The following is a 16,061-nucleotide window of genomic DNA, read 5'->3' as shown; positions in this document are numbered from 1 at the left end:
CTTCATCAGAGAGGATGAAGGGTCTGATGAAGGGTCTAGGCCTGAAACGTCAGCTTTTGTGCTCCTAAGATGCTGCTTGGCCTGCTGTGTTCATCCAGCTTCACACTTTGTTATCTTAACTAAGGTGAAGCCTATTTGTTTTGCTCTTGATACATGCTGTCTGGATTTACAAATGAAGATTGGCCAATTGGTCAGGTATTTGTAAGCTTCTACATCTGTAGATCTAAAGCCCACCATAAATTGGCCACATCAACGGAGCAAGGGGAAAAACTGAGAAGAAACAAATGCATGCATCAAGAAAACAAAGTAAATGCCTTAATGTTAAAAGTGTAATTATTGGTAATTCTTTTATGAAAACCCTTCTTTCTTTAACATGATGTGTCTTGCTGAATGATCTTATGATTTGGACCAGTCATTGCAAGTGCATGGATAACCTTTATTCCATTGAATCAGGAATGAAGAAATTCTTGATTGAAATAATATAAACGTACTATTTTCTTAGATGTAAAAATGTTTATGGTCTATTATTAATAAAGCATTCATTTATTGCCATAGTTATGAACACAATCATGTTACTTTGGTCAGATATGAATCATCTCACTGATCAAATGCAAAATTTTCTTCAAACAGACTATTATCTTAAAACCTTGCAAATGTTAAAAATGTATAAAGCACTAAATATGGCTCATTTAGTATTAATTTAAGAAACTACACACCCTACACAACAAATTTATTGCAGCTATATCAAATACACTGTCAACAAATGCACAAAAAAAGACATGTTTAAAGGTAACTTCTTCAGAATAGTTCTGAGATTTTCTGATGCTCTGACATTTAATGCGACCCTTCTACAGCCCAATTTCAAACTTTTTATCAGTATTTTTAACAATTAAAGGAATTTTAATAGAATTTTCATTTTATAATCTCCACCAAATTGCTCAGATTGTCTGCCAACTTTTCCCAATGAATTGGATGTGTTCTTTGGCTTTCATTCTTAGGGAAGCTATACTGGAGTTTCTTTGTTCTGCATCTTCCAAAGGAAATTTGTCCACATAAGGCGTCCCACATTGGAAGGTTGAGGGAGTGATTGCACCCATACTTTGCAGGCTGTGGCTCATGGCTGAGGAATTCAAGAAAGGTGGAGGCGTATAACTGCTCTGCAGGCCTTGTGTCGTGGTCATGAAACCTGGAAGGCTTTGTAATGTGGATGAGCTGGATATTGGTGAAGTGAGCCAAGGGTCAAGTGCCAAGTTACCGTTCAGAGTGCTCATGGTAGAAGTTTGTGATGATCTGTTGAAGGAAAGCATGGGCGAATCTTGACGTTTCATTACACTGGCTTCCAATTTCTCTTGCCTCCTCCATTTGGCTCTTCTGTTTTGAAACCATACCTGAAATGAAAGGACATTTTAGTGTTAAAATATAAACAAAATTTGCCATACAATGTATCTAACTTATAATGCTACACCCACCCCCTCAAAGGTTTATTGTTGGGAATATGTTTCATATGTTTCCTGGGATTGATATTTTACCCTTTTTTTCCTGGGTAGGAGCAGCTAATTCAGCATAGAAAATTAAAAACATATTTTTAATGAAAATAGCTGCTATGGCTTCCAGTAGAGAAAGATACAAAGCCAAAGATGTTCTCGGTATTTGATACAGAACATAAAATAGAAATCAGATGGGAACTGTCTATTACACAAACTATGAGTGAACTTTCTAATAGGCAGGTATTGGGCCTTTTGGGGGACTCACCAGGAGACATGCTTCTACTTGGTTTCAGCTATGTGTTTTCTTTTGCATCCTAAGCAGAAATTCCACTTCATTTGTATTCATGCTAGAGATTATATATGCTGTTACTTGTAAAGAGTTTTTAAAAAATATTGCTGAAAAGATTCCAGTTTCTTGTAGCATTGTTTGGTCCGGATGAAAATTCTCATTATCAGAAAACAGCTATGTTCAAGTAGACCGAAATACATACAAAAAATGTGCAAAAACTGGAGTTGGGATTGTTGGCAATCCTGGTGGATTTAAGCAAACACTGTATAAATTTGGAAATTGTCCAGGAGTTTGAAGGGATCACCTGAATTCCTTTCCAGCCTAATTTTGCGCTGCTGTAAAGCTAAGCTCTCAATTATGGACTAGTGTGTGTGTGGTTGCCTTCTTCAGGTTTACCTTCCCACCTGGGTCAGATCAGGAGATGATCCTCAGTTCATACGGTCAATTGTGACACAACAAAGAAACACTAAACATAAATATACACTATTACTATTTGCCTTTTTTGGTCAGTGTGTTGAGTGCAAGCACTGATACGTCGTGCTGTGGCTGAACAGGACATTGGTTGGGCCACTTTTAGAATACTGCATTCAATTCTGGTCTTCCTGCTATAGGAAGGATGTTGCAAAAATTGAAAGGGCTCATAAAAGATTTACAAGGCTGTTGCCGGTTTCAGGGTTTGAGCTGTACGAAGAGATTGAATAGGCTGGGGGTACTTTCGCTGGAGTATCGGAGGCTGAGAGGGTGAACTAATAGAAGTTTACAAAATAATGAGGGACATGGATAGAGTGAATATTTGAGGTCCTTTCCCCAGGGGAAGGGAGCCCAAAACAAGAGGGCATTGGTGAAAGGCAAAGATTTAAAAGAGACATAAGGAGTAACTCTTTCATGGGAGGATGGTGCGTGTATGGAAAGAACTGCCAGAGGAAGTGGTGGAGGCTGGTACACTTGCAACATTTAAAACGCATCTCAATTGGTATACAGATAAAAAGAGTTTAGAGGGATATGGGCCAAATGCTGGCAAATGGGGCTAGATTAATTAAGGATATCTGAGCGGCATGGATGATTTGGACCAAAGGGTCTATTTCTGTGCTGTCTGACTCTATAAAGATGTTAAGGGATCTGAACCAAAGGCAGATTTCTGGAGTTAGGCCACAGGTCTCATTGTATGGTGGAACAGGCTCCACAGGCTGAGTGGCCTTCTCCTATTCCTGTGTTCCTGTGTGTGTGAAATAGAGCATAACTTGCAGGTCATGATATTTTCATTCATCTGCTGGCCTTGTCCCAAAATAATATGAACAGGACTTTGGAAAAGAGAAAAGGTTGTCAGCTGATTTCCTTAAATTGATGGAAAGGAAGACAATGGGAGCATGGTTGAGCCAAGAGGCCAAATCAATGGAAGAAGATGAAATTCAGTCCAGACACCTATTAGACTCTGCATACCAAGAAGGGAAAAATATTATTGCAAGTTGAATATGGATGTTGGAAAAATAGCTAATGGTGAAGCTGAGTGAACTCAGGCAATAGTGAACCAGGCATTAACTCTAGACAGAGATAATGGGAACTGCAGATGCTGGAGATTCCAAGATAATAAAATGTGAGGCTGGATGAACACAGCAGGCCAAGCAGCATCTCAGGAGCACAAAAGCTGACGTTTCGGGCCTAGACCCTTCATCAGAGAGTCTCTCTGATGAAGGGTCTAGGCCCGAAACGTCAGCTTTTGTGCTCCTGAGATGCTGCTTGGCCTGCTGTGTTCATCCAGCCTCACATTTTATTATCTATTAACTCTAGACAGCTCACCAGCATCTTTTTATGGGCAACTGGGGATGGGAAATAATGCTTACAATCCAGAGTAAATAAAACAATATCGTATTTTTGGAGCAGCAGAAAACATACAGAATTCCTCAATATCTTGACTTGTAAAATGAAAGCTGCAGCATGGTAGCAAAGTCATAAGGGATACATTTGAGGCTCTTAAGCTACAGTAAGAAAAGCTATTGGGTTTATAGGACATGGGCTTTAGGCTTGCAAAGAATATAGAAGGAAATTATAATCACAGAGTCATAGAACACAAATCAATTCATCCAACTCATCCATGCCAACCAGGTTTCCCAAACTGAAGCAGTCCCATTTTCCTGTGTTTGACCCATATCCCTCTAAACATTTCCTATTCATGCTCTTGTCCAAATGTCTTTTCAATATTGTAACAATAACTGCATCCGCCACTTCCTCTGGCAATTCATTCTACATATGAACCACTCTCTATGTGAAGAAATGGTTCCTCAGGTTCCTTTTAAATCTTTCCTCTCTGTTTTTACAATTATGCCCTCTAGTTTTGAACTCACCCATCCTGGGGGAAAGACCTTTGCTATTTACCTGATCTATTGCCTCTCATGATTTTATAAATCTCTACAAGGTCACCTCTCAACCTTCTATGCTTCAGGGAAAAAAGTTCCAGCCTATCTAGCCTCTCCTTATAACACAAAGCCTCCAATCCTGGTAACATCCTTGTAAATCTTCTCTGCACCTTTTCCAAATTAATAATATCCTTCTTGTAGCATGGCAACCACAATTATACGCAGTATTCCAACAGTATCCTGTATGTGCATTTTCATTCTGATCTTGTGAAAAAATTACACAATTGTATATAAAATTATATCAAATACAGGAAATAGGATCAGAGGTAGATCATATGGATCTTCAAACCTGCTCCTTTTTTTATTGCAATCCTAGCTGGTCTTACACTTCAATGCCACTTTACTGCCAACTCTCTATATCCCTGAAGCATCAAATTTCTATCTCATTCTTGAAGGCATTCAATAATGGAATATCCAAACTTTCTGGGGTTGAGTTTCAAAGATTTGTAACATTTTGAGTGAATCTGTTTATGCTCATCTCAGTCTGAAATGATTAGTCCCTTACACAAATGAACCTGTGACTTCCTTCTCATAATTCTTTCAACTTGTCAGTATATCTGGCTAAATATGCAGATGATTACTTAAAGCTCTGATATAAAAGTGTGTACATAACTAAACATGGCACTTCCTCAGGTTTAGCAAACTGTTTTTGATCTGCTCAAAGCAACAGGTATTTGATCAGGTAACTTGTAGAGTATGCAAATTACTGAAATTGTTAGGGGTAAACATGCTTTTTATTCATGGGGTGTGGGCATTTTTGGCCATTGCCTAACTTGAATTGGCAGTTAAGAGTCAACCACATTATTGTGTGCCACATGCAGAACAAATCAAGTCCCTTAACGGGCATTAACAAATCAGACAGGCTTTTCCATCAATGTTGGTCACCATGTGGTGATGACACCAGTGTGGTATAGATTCATAGAAGATCGGAACAGAAATGTGCCACTTTCAATACGATCATGGCTGGTTATCTAACTCAGTACCCTGTTGCATTTTTGCCTCATATCCTTTGATCTCTTTAGCCCTAAGAACTATTTCTATCTCCTCTTTGAAAACATTTAACGTTTTGGCCTGAACCACATTTTGTGACAGACAATTCCAATAGCTTACTGTTCTCTCCATGACAAAATTTCTCCTCCTCCCAGCCCTTAATAGCTTAAATGTATTCTTAGATTGTGACCCCTGGTTTTGGACTCCTCAGTCATTGGGCAAATCCTTCCTGCGTTTAATCTGTCTGGTCAAGAACAAAGAACAAAGAACAAAACAAAGAAAATTACAGCACAGGAACAGGCCCTCAGCCCTCCAAGCCTGTGCCAATCCAAATCCTCCACCTAAACTTGTTGTCTATTTTCCAATGATTTGTATTCTTCTGCTCCCTGCTCATTCATGCATCTGTCTAGATACATCTTAAATTACATTATCATGCCTCTACCACCTCCACTGGCAACGCGTTCCAGGCACTCACCTCCCTCTGCATAAAGAACTTTCTACACATACCTCCCTTCAACTTTTCCCCTCCCACCTTGATATCATGATCCCTAGTAATTGAGTCCCCCACTCTGGGAAAATGCTTCTTGCTATCCACCCTGTCTATATGTCTCATGATTTTGTAGACCTCAGTCAAGTCCCCCCTCAACTTCTGTCTTTCTAATATAAATAATCCTCATCTATTCAACCTCTCTTCATAGCTAGCACCCTCCATACCAGGCAACATCCTGGTGAACCTCCTCTGCACCCTCTTCAAAGCATCCAAATCCTTTTGGTCATGTTGCAACCAGAACTGTGTGCACTATTCCAAATGTAGCCGAACCAAAGTCCTGAACAAACCAAAGTCCTATACATAGTCCTTTTAGAATGTAACAGATTTCTGTGAGATCTCCTTTCATTATTCTAAACTCTCGCGAGTACAGTCCACAATGCTCGGGTCTCTCTTCATGCTCAATCCTGTCACACCAGGGATCAGCCTGCTATTCGATTCCATGGCCCCAGAACATTGGCCCAGCAATTGAATTACTGGTCAAGTGAAATGACCACTTCACCACTGCCTTCCCCTAAATAGCTATGCTGCTGGACAAATGTTTTATTTCATTTGGAAATAGCAACAGATATTGCCACCGAAGCAATCCTTTGTTTTTTTTACAGGGGGATGTTCCCTGGTTGCTATTTTACTGTTACATTCACTGCCCAGTAGGAAAATGTTTTGCATACCAGATTACTGAAAGTGTAAGAGTAGAATAAAGCAGCAGTGGTCTTACTGGTTGGTTGGATCACCAACAGCATGGTGGCTCAGTGATTAGCACTGCTGCCTTGCAGCACAAGGGACCTGGGTTTGATTCCAGCCTTGGGCGACTGTATGTATGGAGCTTGCACATTCTCCCTGTCTGTGTCTGCATGGATTTCCTTCAGGTGCTCTGGTTTCCGGCGACGGTCCAAAGATGTGCCGGTTATGTGGAATGGCCATGCTAAATTGCCTGCAGTGTCCAGGGGTATGCAGGATAGGTGGGATATCCATTGGAAATGCAGGGTTAGAAGGATGGGGTAGGTGGGTGGTTTTGGGTGTAATGGTCTTCGGAGGGTTGGTTGGACTCAGTGGGCCGGATGGCCTGTTCCACACTGTAGCGATTCTATGATCTCTGCTCACGATGAGATTTATAGATTTTTATTTGGCGAAAAGGAACCCCAGATGGGAAAAAAAATGAATTGAGGTCGAAGTGCAAAGGCAGAAGGAAAGAGACGGGTAATAAGATTGGATCAACCGAAAGATAAAATGCAGTTTTCTTTTTAAAAAGAAATACAATCTCTCAATTTTCCGCAGTGAATTTTAAGTCGTTTTAAAAAGGCGAACATTGCAATGTCTTGGAATTCACGGAGTTGACAGATAACGATAGTTTAAGAGGTTAAACGGTAAAGCAGAAAGTCCAATCATTTGCATAAATTCTCAGTAATGGAATTAGTATAATAAAGCAACGAACTGCGAATGCTGAAGATCTGAAACAAAAACAAAAATTGCAGGAGAAACTCAGCAGGTATGGCAGCATCTGTGGAGAGAAAACAGAATTTTTAATGTTTCGAGTGACCCTGCTGCCAGACCCGCTGAGTTTCTCCAGTAATTTCTGTTTTTGTTTCTGGGATCTCTTGCTTATTCCGAATTTCTGGCATTATTTACACAGCAATAATTATATGTGCATTTATTTGGACAGACACTTTCGGGTCTGTCTTGTTTGCGCAGAACTTACATGTTCTAATGAAGAATGCTGCCAAAGAGTCTTTTCCAACTGAAATTCCAATTTACGATCCCACTCAGCGACCTGCGCGCCAACATTTACTCATTTTCAATCCGCTGAATTACCCACACCTTGCGGTATGAGAAGTCTCACTGAATTCAGGAATCTGGCCTGAAATTAAACAAATCTCTGGCAAAGGCCTAATATTTCGAGCGCAATAAAAAGAATTTTAACTACTGCGTCTTCGTCATTATTTCACCATTTAATATGATTGAAATGTTTAATAAAGTTATCAACCAGCTTGCTTAGCTCAACAGCTTTTTTCTCCCCTCCACAAGAATTTTTTTAAAAGTTTTGAAACTTTTTTAGGGGCACGGATCAGCAAAGAGAAAGTACGTTTGTTGCATATTTGCCTAACTTAATGCCTGTAAACAAAGATTTGGTGGAAATATTTGATTAGAACTCATTTTTGGGGGGTTAGATCCGTATACTTATGCCAGAACGCGGCCAAAGGAAAACAAGATATATTTCGTGTTAGAGATGGATTATAATAATTGGATTCCTATTTCTTCTCTATTTTCATGAGCGAGTTTGACTTGAATCTATTTCTCGGTTAAAGTTTACCCGTATCAACATTTACTTTGCAATCTGGTCTAGAACAATATTTTATGACCGGAAATGCCAATTAATACAATAATGATAATTCAAGCTTTTAACGTCTGCCAGCATAAAATCAACTAACCAGACCGCCCCTTTGTTCCGAGCGGGTTTCTTACGACTTTGCGGGGCCCTTAGAGAACGGAAAGAGCAAGTTAAAATTGCTTGTTACTTGGGTGGAAGGTTTCTTGCCACAATCTGTTTCAAAGAAAACAGAAATAAAAAGGAAGACTCCCAGATTGTTAACGATCGCTGTTTAGTTTAAGATTCGTTTCTGGGAAGAAAGGAACAAACTGCAATGAAACTCCACCGAATCTTTTTGTTTAAACTATCAGCTGCATATGATTACTGTCACACTGCTAAAAAGAAATCGATTTCCAAACCGTACTTTGAACAAAATCTCCAACTTGAACAAGACAAATTGCTTGTGGCAATACTAATGTATTGCAGTAGGGAAAGATTTAAAAGGGACCTGAAAGGTAACTTTTTCATGCAGAGGATGAAATGAACTGCCAGAGGAAGTGGTGGTGGCTGGTTAGTACAACATTTAATAGGCATCTGGATGGGTATATGAACAGCAAGGGTTTAGAGGGAATATGAACCAAGTGCCGGCAATGGGACTCGCTCAGTTTATGATATCTGGTTGGCATGAGTAAGTTGGACCGAAGGGTCAGTTTTCATGCTGTATAACTCAATGACTATGCCTAATGAATTTAATCTGACACTCCTGGTTACAAAGCACTCTATTTATATTCTGTCTGGCAGGTACCGTTAATTGCTTCTCCTTACTGTCGTGTCTTTTCGTGTGTTAATCATGAATAGAATTGTATTGGTTAGTGCCCTTAATTTGCCTGGGCAGATTGCAAAATTGCAGCAAATTCAAAGGCAGAATACATGAATACACGAAAGTCTTATATTTTGCAACCTTTGCCCAAGATAATCAGCTTTCATTTAGCCCAATGCAAGGTACGTTTATGATATTTCTGAAGTACTGATTTTTAGGTAGCACGATCTTTAATAAACATGAAATACATTTAAGAGTTTCCCCCTGCAGTTTAAAACTTGTCAAATTCGACGCATGTTTTTTTTTATTGCCCAGTCAAACAGAAGAAGAAAAGATTCGTTAAGACTGCGAAACTAATGAGTCCGAGCAGAGCAGAAACCGCGCGTGTTCTGCACGCTGTTTGGTGAGAAAACTTTAGATGGCAGTTTCTGCGAATCTGGAGCAAGAACGTAACCTGGACACAGCCCAGTTGGTACTTAGCTCCCATCCGCAGACACTGACTAACTGTCATGTACGTCCAGAATCTTCTCGCAACAGTATGATATTGATGTATAATATTGTCAGGTGTTACCAATAAATCGTATCGTCAAATTGCATTGGGAGCAATTCAATAAGAATCACGTGACATTACCTCCAGCGTAAGAGAAACAGTTGCTGGAAAAACTCAGCAGGTCTGGCAGCATCTGTGGGAGTGAAATCCGAGTTAACGTTTCGGGTCAGTCGACCTTTCTTCAGAACACAATATTTAACACAGGAAATTTAAAACTACGATCTTTTTTCAGAGCAATTTTCGTTTTAGTTCCCGATTTACAGCATCTGCAGTACTTTTCGGTTTCATTCTTCTTGCAGCTTCGATAATATTGTTTCAAGGGAGCTACCACTCCAACTGAGATTTCTACACTTTACGTTACACATAGAATTTAACAAATCTGTAGAAATGTACTGGAGGCCTTTTTAAAAAAAATAAAAACCGGGAATAATTTACCGTTTTGGGGTCATCAGGACGAACGACAATATTTGAAGTTGTGAAAGTAAATAGCAAGGCATGAATTGATGGTAAGTATGTCTGCGCTTTAGGGTTCATTTTGATCATACAGATGAAAATACGAGCGGAAGCAGACTATTTGGCCCCTCTATCCAGCAGATCATTGTCACTCTCTCCCAGAGAGTGTGTCTACCGCAGGTAGGAATGAATTCAGTCATAGACAATTTCAACCAGTCAGAATCCTGGGAATCTCCTAAAAGGATAGATTCGTGGTCTTGAGACTGCGAACCCTCACCCACACACCCAAACCCACGTCTTCCTGATCCCCCAGTCAATGGAAACGACCTCTCAAAATTAAACTGGTCAAAGCCTTTCCCGGCTTTCCATCTTTCACCGGAATAATCTCTGATTCTTCTAAAACCCAAAGAACTTACTTCATCTCTCGTCCTTAAACAACCCTCTCATACCACGCACCAAATCAAAGGACTCTAATTTCACGAAGTGACATGTTGGAAATAAAATACAATACTGATTGGATGATCAGGTATAAACTTCCAGAACACCCGATGACCGGGTCAGAAATTACTTCAGAGACAGTAATTGTCAGGCAGCGAAATCTTAGATCAATCATCGCGTCCCGCTCACAGCTCGTGTTTACATCTAATGGCTCGTCATCGAATCGTGAAACTCAGGCAAGAGAAGTGAGCATTGAGCAAGATACGAGCGTGTAGATACTAAGGCACAGAACTGACATAGAAAGAGAAGTATCTCACCTGTACCCGAACCTCAGGTAGGTCGACTTTCATGGCCAGCTCCTCTCTGCTGTAGACATCTGGATAATGGGATTTCTCAAAGGCCCTCTCAAGCTCATGAAGTTGGTATGTGGTGAATGTTGTTCGGTTCCTCCGGTGTTTCTTCTTGGGTTGGTCCGCGTTTATCACACTATTCTCCTGTTGCTTGCTTTTGACAATATCCGGAGGCTGGAGACCTTCGCCACTGCTGTTCGTGCAGAAATGATCTGATCCGAACAAAAGAGGATGACATCTTTATTTCGCATGTTTTTGTTAGCCTAATTCGTCTAAGCTACAGTACTTAGATATTTTCTAACCAATCAGGTTTTTACAGGGATGTTATTACACACATCAGGAGCCGGGCCTCCTGGATCAGAGGTTGGGACATGACCACTGTGCTACAAGAACCCCAAGTTGCGGTATTTATCACAATTCTTTAAAATGATAGCGATTGGCAATAAGGGGATCAACGTTTCATTATTTATTGCAGCCATTGTTATTAAATGGAATTAAATGGACAATCCACTCCAGAATAAAACTGCGCAGCAGCATTGTAAAAAAGGGCACACGCTCTTACCATCCAAAGTCTCAGAGTTCTCCTGGTTATGCTTTAGGTTTGACATTCGGTTGAAACAATCCCGGCCGTTGCTTTTTCCCGCTTCCTCCACATTCCTGGAGTTTCTGTGGGAAGTGAAGGGCGAATGGAGGACGGAATCTTCTTTGGTAAATCCCAAGATTGCGTCTATGCTGTGGACCCTGGAAGGGGCGCTTCCCGAACTCCTGGCCAAGCTCCCAAACGGGTACAAACTTCCATCCATCGCTCTGCTGGCCGGGCTCTGCAACCGCATGAATGATCAGCGGCGAAATAATAACGACCAGCTTCCTGTCCGCTTGGACCAACGACAAGAATTCGGTTTCTGCACGCTCAAGCTTCACTTTTTCTTTGCTTCTTTCAGCTTCCGGGATTTGCTCCTTGCGGCGATTCTACAAGTGGCTACTTTTCGTTGGGTGTAACTTCCTTCTCCTGCTTGTTTCTTTCATAAGCGCTGTCAGTGGTGTCAGAGAGGTCTCACCGGAACGTAAGAGCGAAGACTAGGTGCAGGTGAAGCGCCGTCTGGAGAATGGATCTTTAGCTCCTAAAGTGGACCTGAACCCGCTCCGGCGATCACAGCCTTCGAGTTGAGCTCATGCATCAGCTCACATCCATTCACAGGCGCCTCCTTAAACACTCCGAGAGCCTCCCACCGAGCTGGCGGTCCATAGGTTTCCGCTAAGCTTGAGATGCTGTTACCAGGGCCTTGGAGCACCTAGTGACTTGCAGCGCCAAGCCGCTTCCTGACACCTCTTGTGGCCCCTTTGTGGAAAGTGGTCCTTATAAATCTTGGACCAATCTTTGCCTCTCCCAGCTGTCGCATCGATAAAAAAAAGGCTGGGGGAGGGACGGATACAGATTAGAGCAGAGTTTGTGCAGACAGAACACGACCATACAATTGAACATCCTCCATTAATATAGCTTACCAATGTGCGATTCATTTACAACATAAATTATAGCTCAATTCTCTTTTATGTGTTGTTACACAGTGTCGGAATATGCACTGTCGTTTAATATACGGGTTAGAAATGAGTACACCTTGTGTAAACGTCTAGGTAGCCACATTGAAACAGCTAAACTAACGTGCAGATGTATTAATAATTACAATCAACAGGTCACAAAATAGGATTATGAATGATGCCAGTTAAATAATTTCATTCTCACACATCCACATTTGTCCAGTAGATGAAATATCCCGGAGTATATCCCTGCCCTTAAAAGGACAATCGAAAAACTTTACCAATGTCGCCACTACAAGTAAGGATTACAGTTCAGTGAAGGCTCGGAGCTTGCAACTGTCATGACCCGATAATAATTATTTGCGTCATTATTGTACAGTTATTGGGCTTTTTATTGTTACTCTCCCATCGTTAGTATTAAATAGCCGAACGTTTATCAGTTCCAGTACACTGCAGAGAGAACGACGCGGTCCCATCATTGCTCTAAATATCCGACGGCGCCTATTGCTCGATGTATTCGCATCGGGAACGCATTGCAAAATGAAGAGATGTTCTTGTAAAGCAATTACTGGGAACCTTGTCTCAAGGAGACGCTTCTTGTAATCCCCTTCAAGTCAGACATGTGCGCCAACAAGTGCTTCGTTAGATCGTTTATTTGAGTCTATTGAAAGGTTTACACATTAATTAATGATTTAATAGGATTTATCATTAATTAGTTTATCCGTGAGAAGAACCCATTGCGCTCTAAGTTGCATTTTAAAAATTGTTTATGCATCCACTTTCTTAAATGTTTATTTCTTTTTTTGTTTTCGGTTGCTGAAATGGTTAAGAGCCACATTGGTGGATATTGTTCCTATTAAGCTCTCAGTTTTAAATTTCTCTTCTCTGGGAGAAATTAAACACCCGGTGACGAGGTAAGTTTCAGTGAGAAGCGTTTCGCCACCAAATCGCATGAACTATATTGGGTATATAGTACAAGCGTAATGCAGGGTATTCACTAGAACGGGAGATAATGAATATAGCGCAATGTAATTCATTAAAACACAAGGCGGTAACCTCTTCACATTAAGGTGTTTACTAAATTAGTGATAACTTGAACTTTAGAAAGCAGCACTTTAATTGAAAACGATTTGCTTGCTGCACGACAGCAGAGACTAGTGTCTGTCTCACAATGTAAATAAAGCTAACAAAAGTTAAAGTGATCACTACAATTAGAGCTAAACTGAGTGGCTGCATCTTAGCCCAATGCCCACACGCTGCTAAGGGGCTTAAGGCATTTTCCGTTATAAGCCAGTTTACAACGGCTGAGCGTTTCTAATGACGAGGCGGTGTTATCCTTTATTTACAAGGATGCCAGAACTCGGGTTTGCTTTGTATACAATTTACCTGTCAATAACAGGTTGTCAGGGCAACAGGGTGAACAGAGACATAAAAGGTCTAGGGAGGCTATTGTGAGCAATTAAAAAGTAAGTCCATAGTGTTGTGTGGGTTGGCTGACGGCGACTGCGTACAACACTCCGTTTAGGTGCATTGTGGTGTCTCAGTTTGCATCGATATTGCGCTTGTATCAGTTTTGATGAACTGAGCGCTAACAATTCCTATTTGAATCTGCCTGCAAGTTAAGCTGAATTCGTGTCAAAATCAACGCTAATCTTTAGTCTATTTTCAGTCTGTAAATAGATGCAAAGCCAGCTTTCTCTGTCATATTTTCGCCACGAAGAATAAGTACAGTGTTGGTTGATATGACGGAAGAAGGAATTAGTGCACGGTATAATGCGGGGGCAAGGTCCAAGGTTCCGTCAGAAGCAGGCTCCATACCCAAATCCAATCGCTCTTTTAAGTTAAGGGGAGTCCTGGTGTATGTTTACAACTAATTCCTTTCATAAGCGAGAAGGAGAATGTTCACTACCTCCGAGTTGTTCAGGCTATTGAGATATTTGTATCTAATCCACTGATTAAATACTACGTGATGAATGCGCCTTCTTGTTGGGGTTTCTCTTTTAGAACAGCTGCCGGTTAGGGCTAATTGAGCGTCAGAGTCTCTGTGTTTTGAGCTGGGTGAATCATTCGGATAAACTCGAATCAGTTCATTAACAATCAGGGTGGTCATATGGATTTCACTGGATTTTCATTTGTTTCGTTTGTTTTCCGGGGCAGAAAACAAAGGTGAATTTTTTTTTAAAAGTTCTCGATTTGCCCTAACTTGTGTTGAAAGCTGTGTAGAACTGGTTTAAAATTGAAATTCGTTTCCGTACCAACTGTAGTTTTGTTAAATTCTACAAATTCTTGAGGTACATTTACGTATAGTTTTACGAGTCTAAGACTGGCTACCAATACTCAGTTCTCTTTTCTTCAAGAGTTCACGGTTTGATAAAGTAATATGCTTGTCACAATTCGAACTTGCTTGCAAACAGTTTCTGCATGCGCTAAATGTGTAATAGCGGGACGCTGGATTTGGGGGCTGGCAGAGGCGTTATTATGGCATGCTTGCATTTCTTTTCTGTTTAGATTCCTGTCAAAATCTAACTCAGTCAGGTGGGAGAGAGATAATGGGAGCTGCAGATGCTGGAGAATCCGAGATAACGTGCGAAGCTGGATGAACACAGCAAGCCAAGCAGCATCTCAGGTGCACAAAAAACTGACTTTTCGGGGATAAAGGGTCTAGGCCCGAAACGTCAGCTTTTGGGCTCCTAAGATGCTGCTTGACCTGCTGTGTTCATCCAGCTTCGCACTTTGTTATGTCAGTCAGGTGGAATATAAGTCTTCCTTGGATACTGATAGAAGTTGGCACTTGGGTAGGAAATGGTGGATTTTGTGAAGCTGAAGTGAAGGCACACTCTTAGGGTGAAGTCAAAGGGGATCTTTTAAGCTGGTTTCCTTTTTATGTCAGAAGCCATTCCACAAGGTGCCATAGAAAAGGTTATTGTGCATGATAGGAGTTTATGGTATTGGGGTAATGAGTTGAGGATTAGTTAGAGCACAGCACAGAGACAGAGTCAGGTTTATTTCTTTCTCTCAGGGTGAAAAAAATTAACAAGTAGAATGCTACAAGGATCAAAGGTAATAGGAACTGGAGATGCTGGAGAATCTGAGACAAGGTGTAGACGGGTCCTCCTTGGAGTGAGCTATCCCCTCCCTGCCTCCACACCTGCCTCTTTGACCTGTCTGTCTCCTCTCCACCTATCTTCTCCTCTATCCATCTTCGATCCACCTCCCCCCTCTCCCTATTTATTTCAGAACGCCCTTCCTCTCCCCCATTTCTGATGAAGGGTCTAGGCCCGAAACGTCAGCTTTCCTGCTCCTAAGATGCTGCTTTGCCTGCTGTGTTCATCCAGCTCCACACCTTGTTATCTCTGCTATAAGGATCAGTTCTGGGTCTTCAGTTATTTAGTACTTATATTAATAACTTGGAGAACTTCCAGAGTTTAATGTATCCAAATTTGCTGGCATTGCAAAAGTAGGAGGAACGGCCTGATGTGATAAGGACATAATGAATCTGTAAGGGGTTATAGATTGAGTGAGTGGGTAAAAGCTTGGCAGGTGGAGTTTCATGTAGGATATACATGTTGAAAGCGTGAATCAAAACGCAATCCATAATCGAAATCAAGAGATACTCCAAGAAAGTACAACACAGGGAGATTTGAGTGGACAGGTTTTGGGGAACCAGGATGTGAATTAGTTGCCACAGTATTCCTAGCCTTTGACCTGCTTTTCTGGCCACTGTGTTTATGTGGCAAGTTCAGTTGAGTTTTTGGTCAGTGGTAACCCCAGGATGTCGATAGTGGGGAATTTAGTGAAGTTAATGCCATTGAATGTCAAAGGGTAGTGGTTATATTGTCTCTTATTAGTGATGGCCATTGTCTGGCATCTGTGTGAAGC

General features: G+C 41.0%; 1 protein-coding gene across 1 annotated transcript; it reads right to left on the bottom strand.

The window, feature by feature from the left end:
* Nucleotides 1-558: 558 nt before the first annotated feature.
* Nucleotides 559-12,767, bottom strand: rx3 (retinal homeobox gene 3). The gene is made up of 4 exons (XM_048539845.1): nt 12,464-12,767; nt 11,209-12,060; nt 10,614-10,858; nt 559-1,388 (listed from the first exon to the last, which is right to left on the bottom strand). The coding sequence occupies exons 2-4, from the start codon at nt 11,477-11,479 to the stop codon at nt 939-941; spliced, it is 966 nt and encodes a 321-aa protein (XP_048395802.1). The 5' UTR covers nt 11,480-12,060; nt 12,464-12,767; the 3' UTR covers nt 559-938.
* Nucleotides 12,768-16,061: the final 3,294 nt, after the last annotated feature.

This window comes from Stegostoma tigrinum, chromosome 1 (assembly GCF_030684315.1).
Source record: "Stegostoma tigrinum isolate sSteTig4 chromosome 1, sSteTig4.hap1, whole genome shotgun sequence".
Classification (NCBI taxonomy): domain Eukaryota; kingdom Metazoa; phylum Chordata; class Chondrichthyes; order Orectolobiformes; family Stegostomatidae; genus Stegostoma; species Stegostoma tigrinum.
The sequence above is the reverse complement of the archived record's forward strand: the minus strand, read 5'-3'. Positions and strand labels throughout refer to the sequence as shown.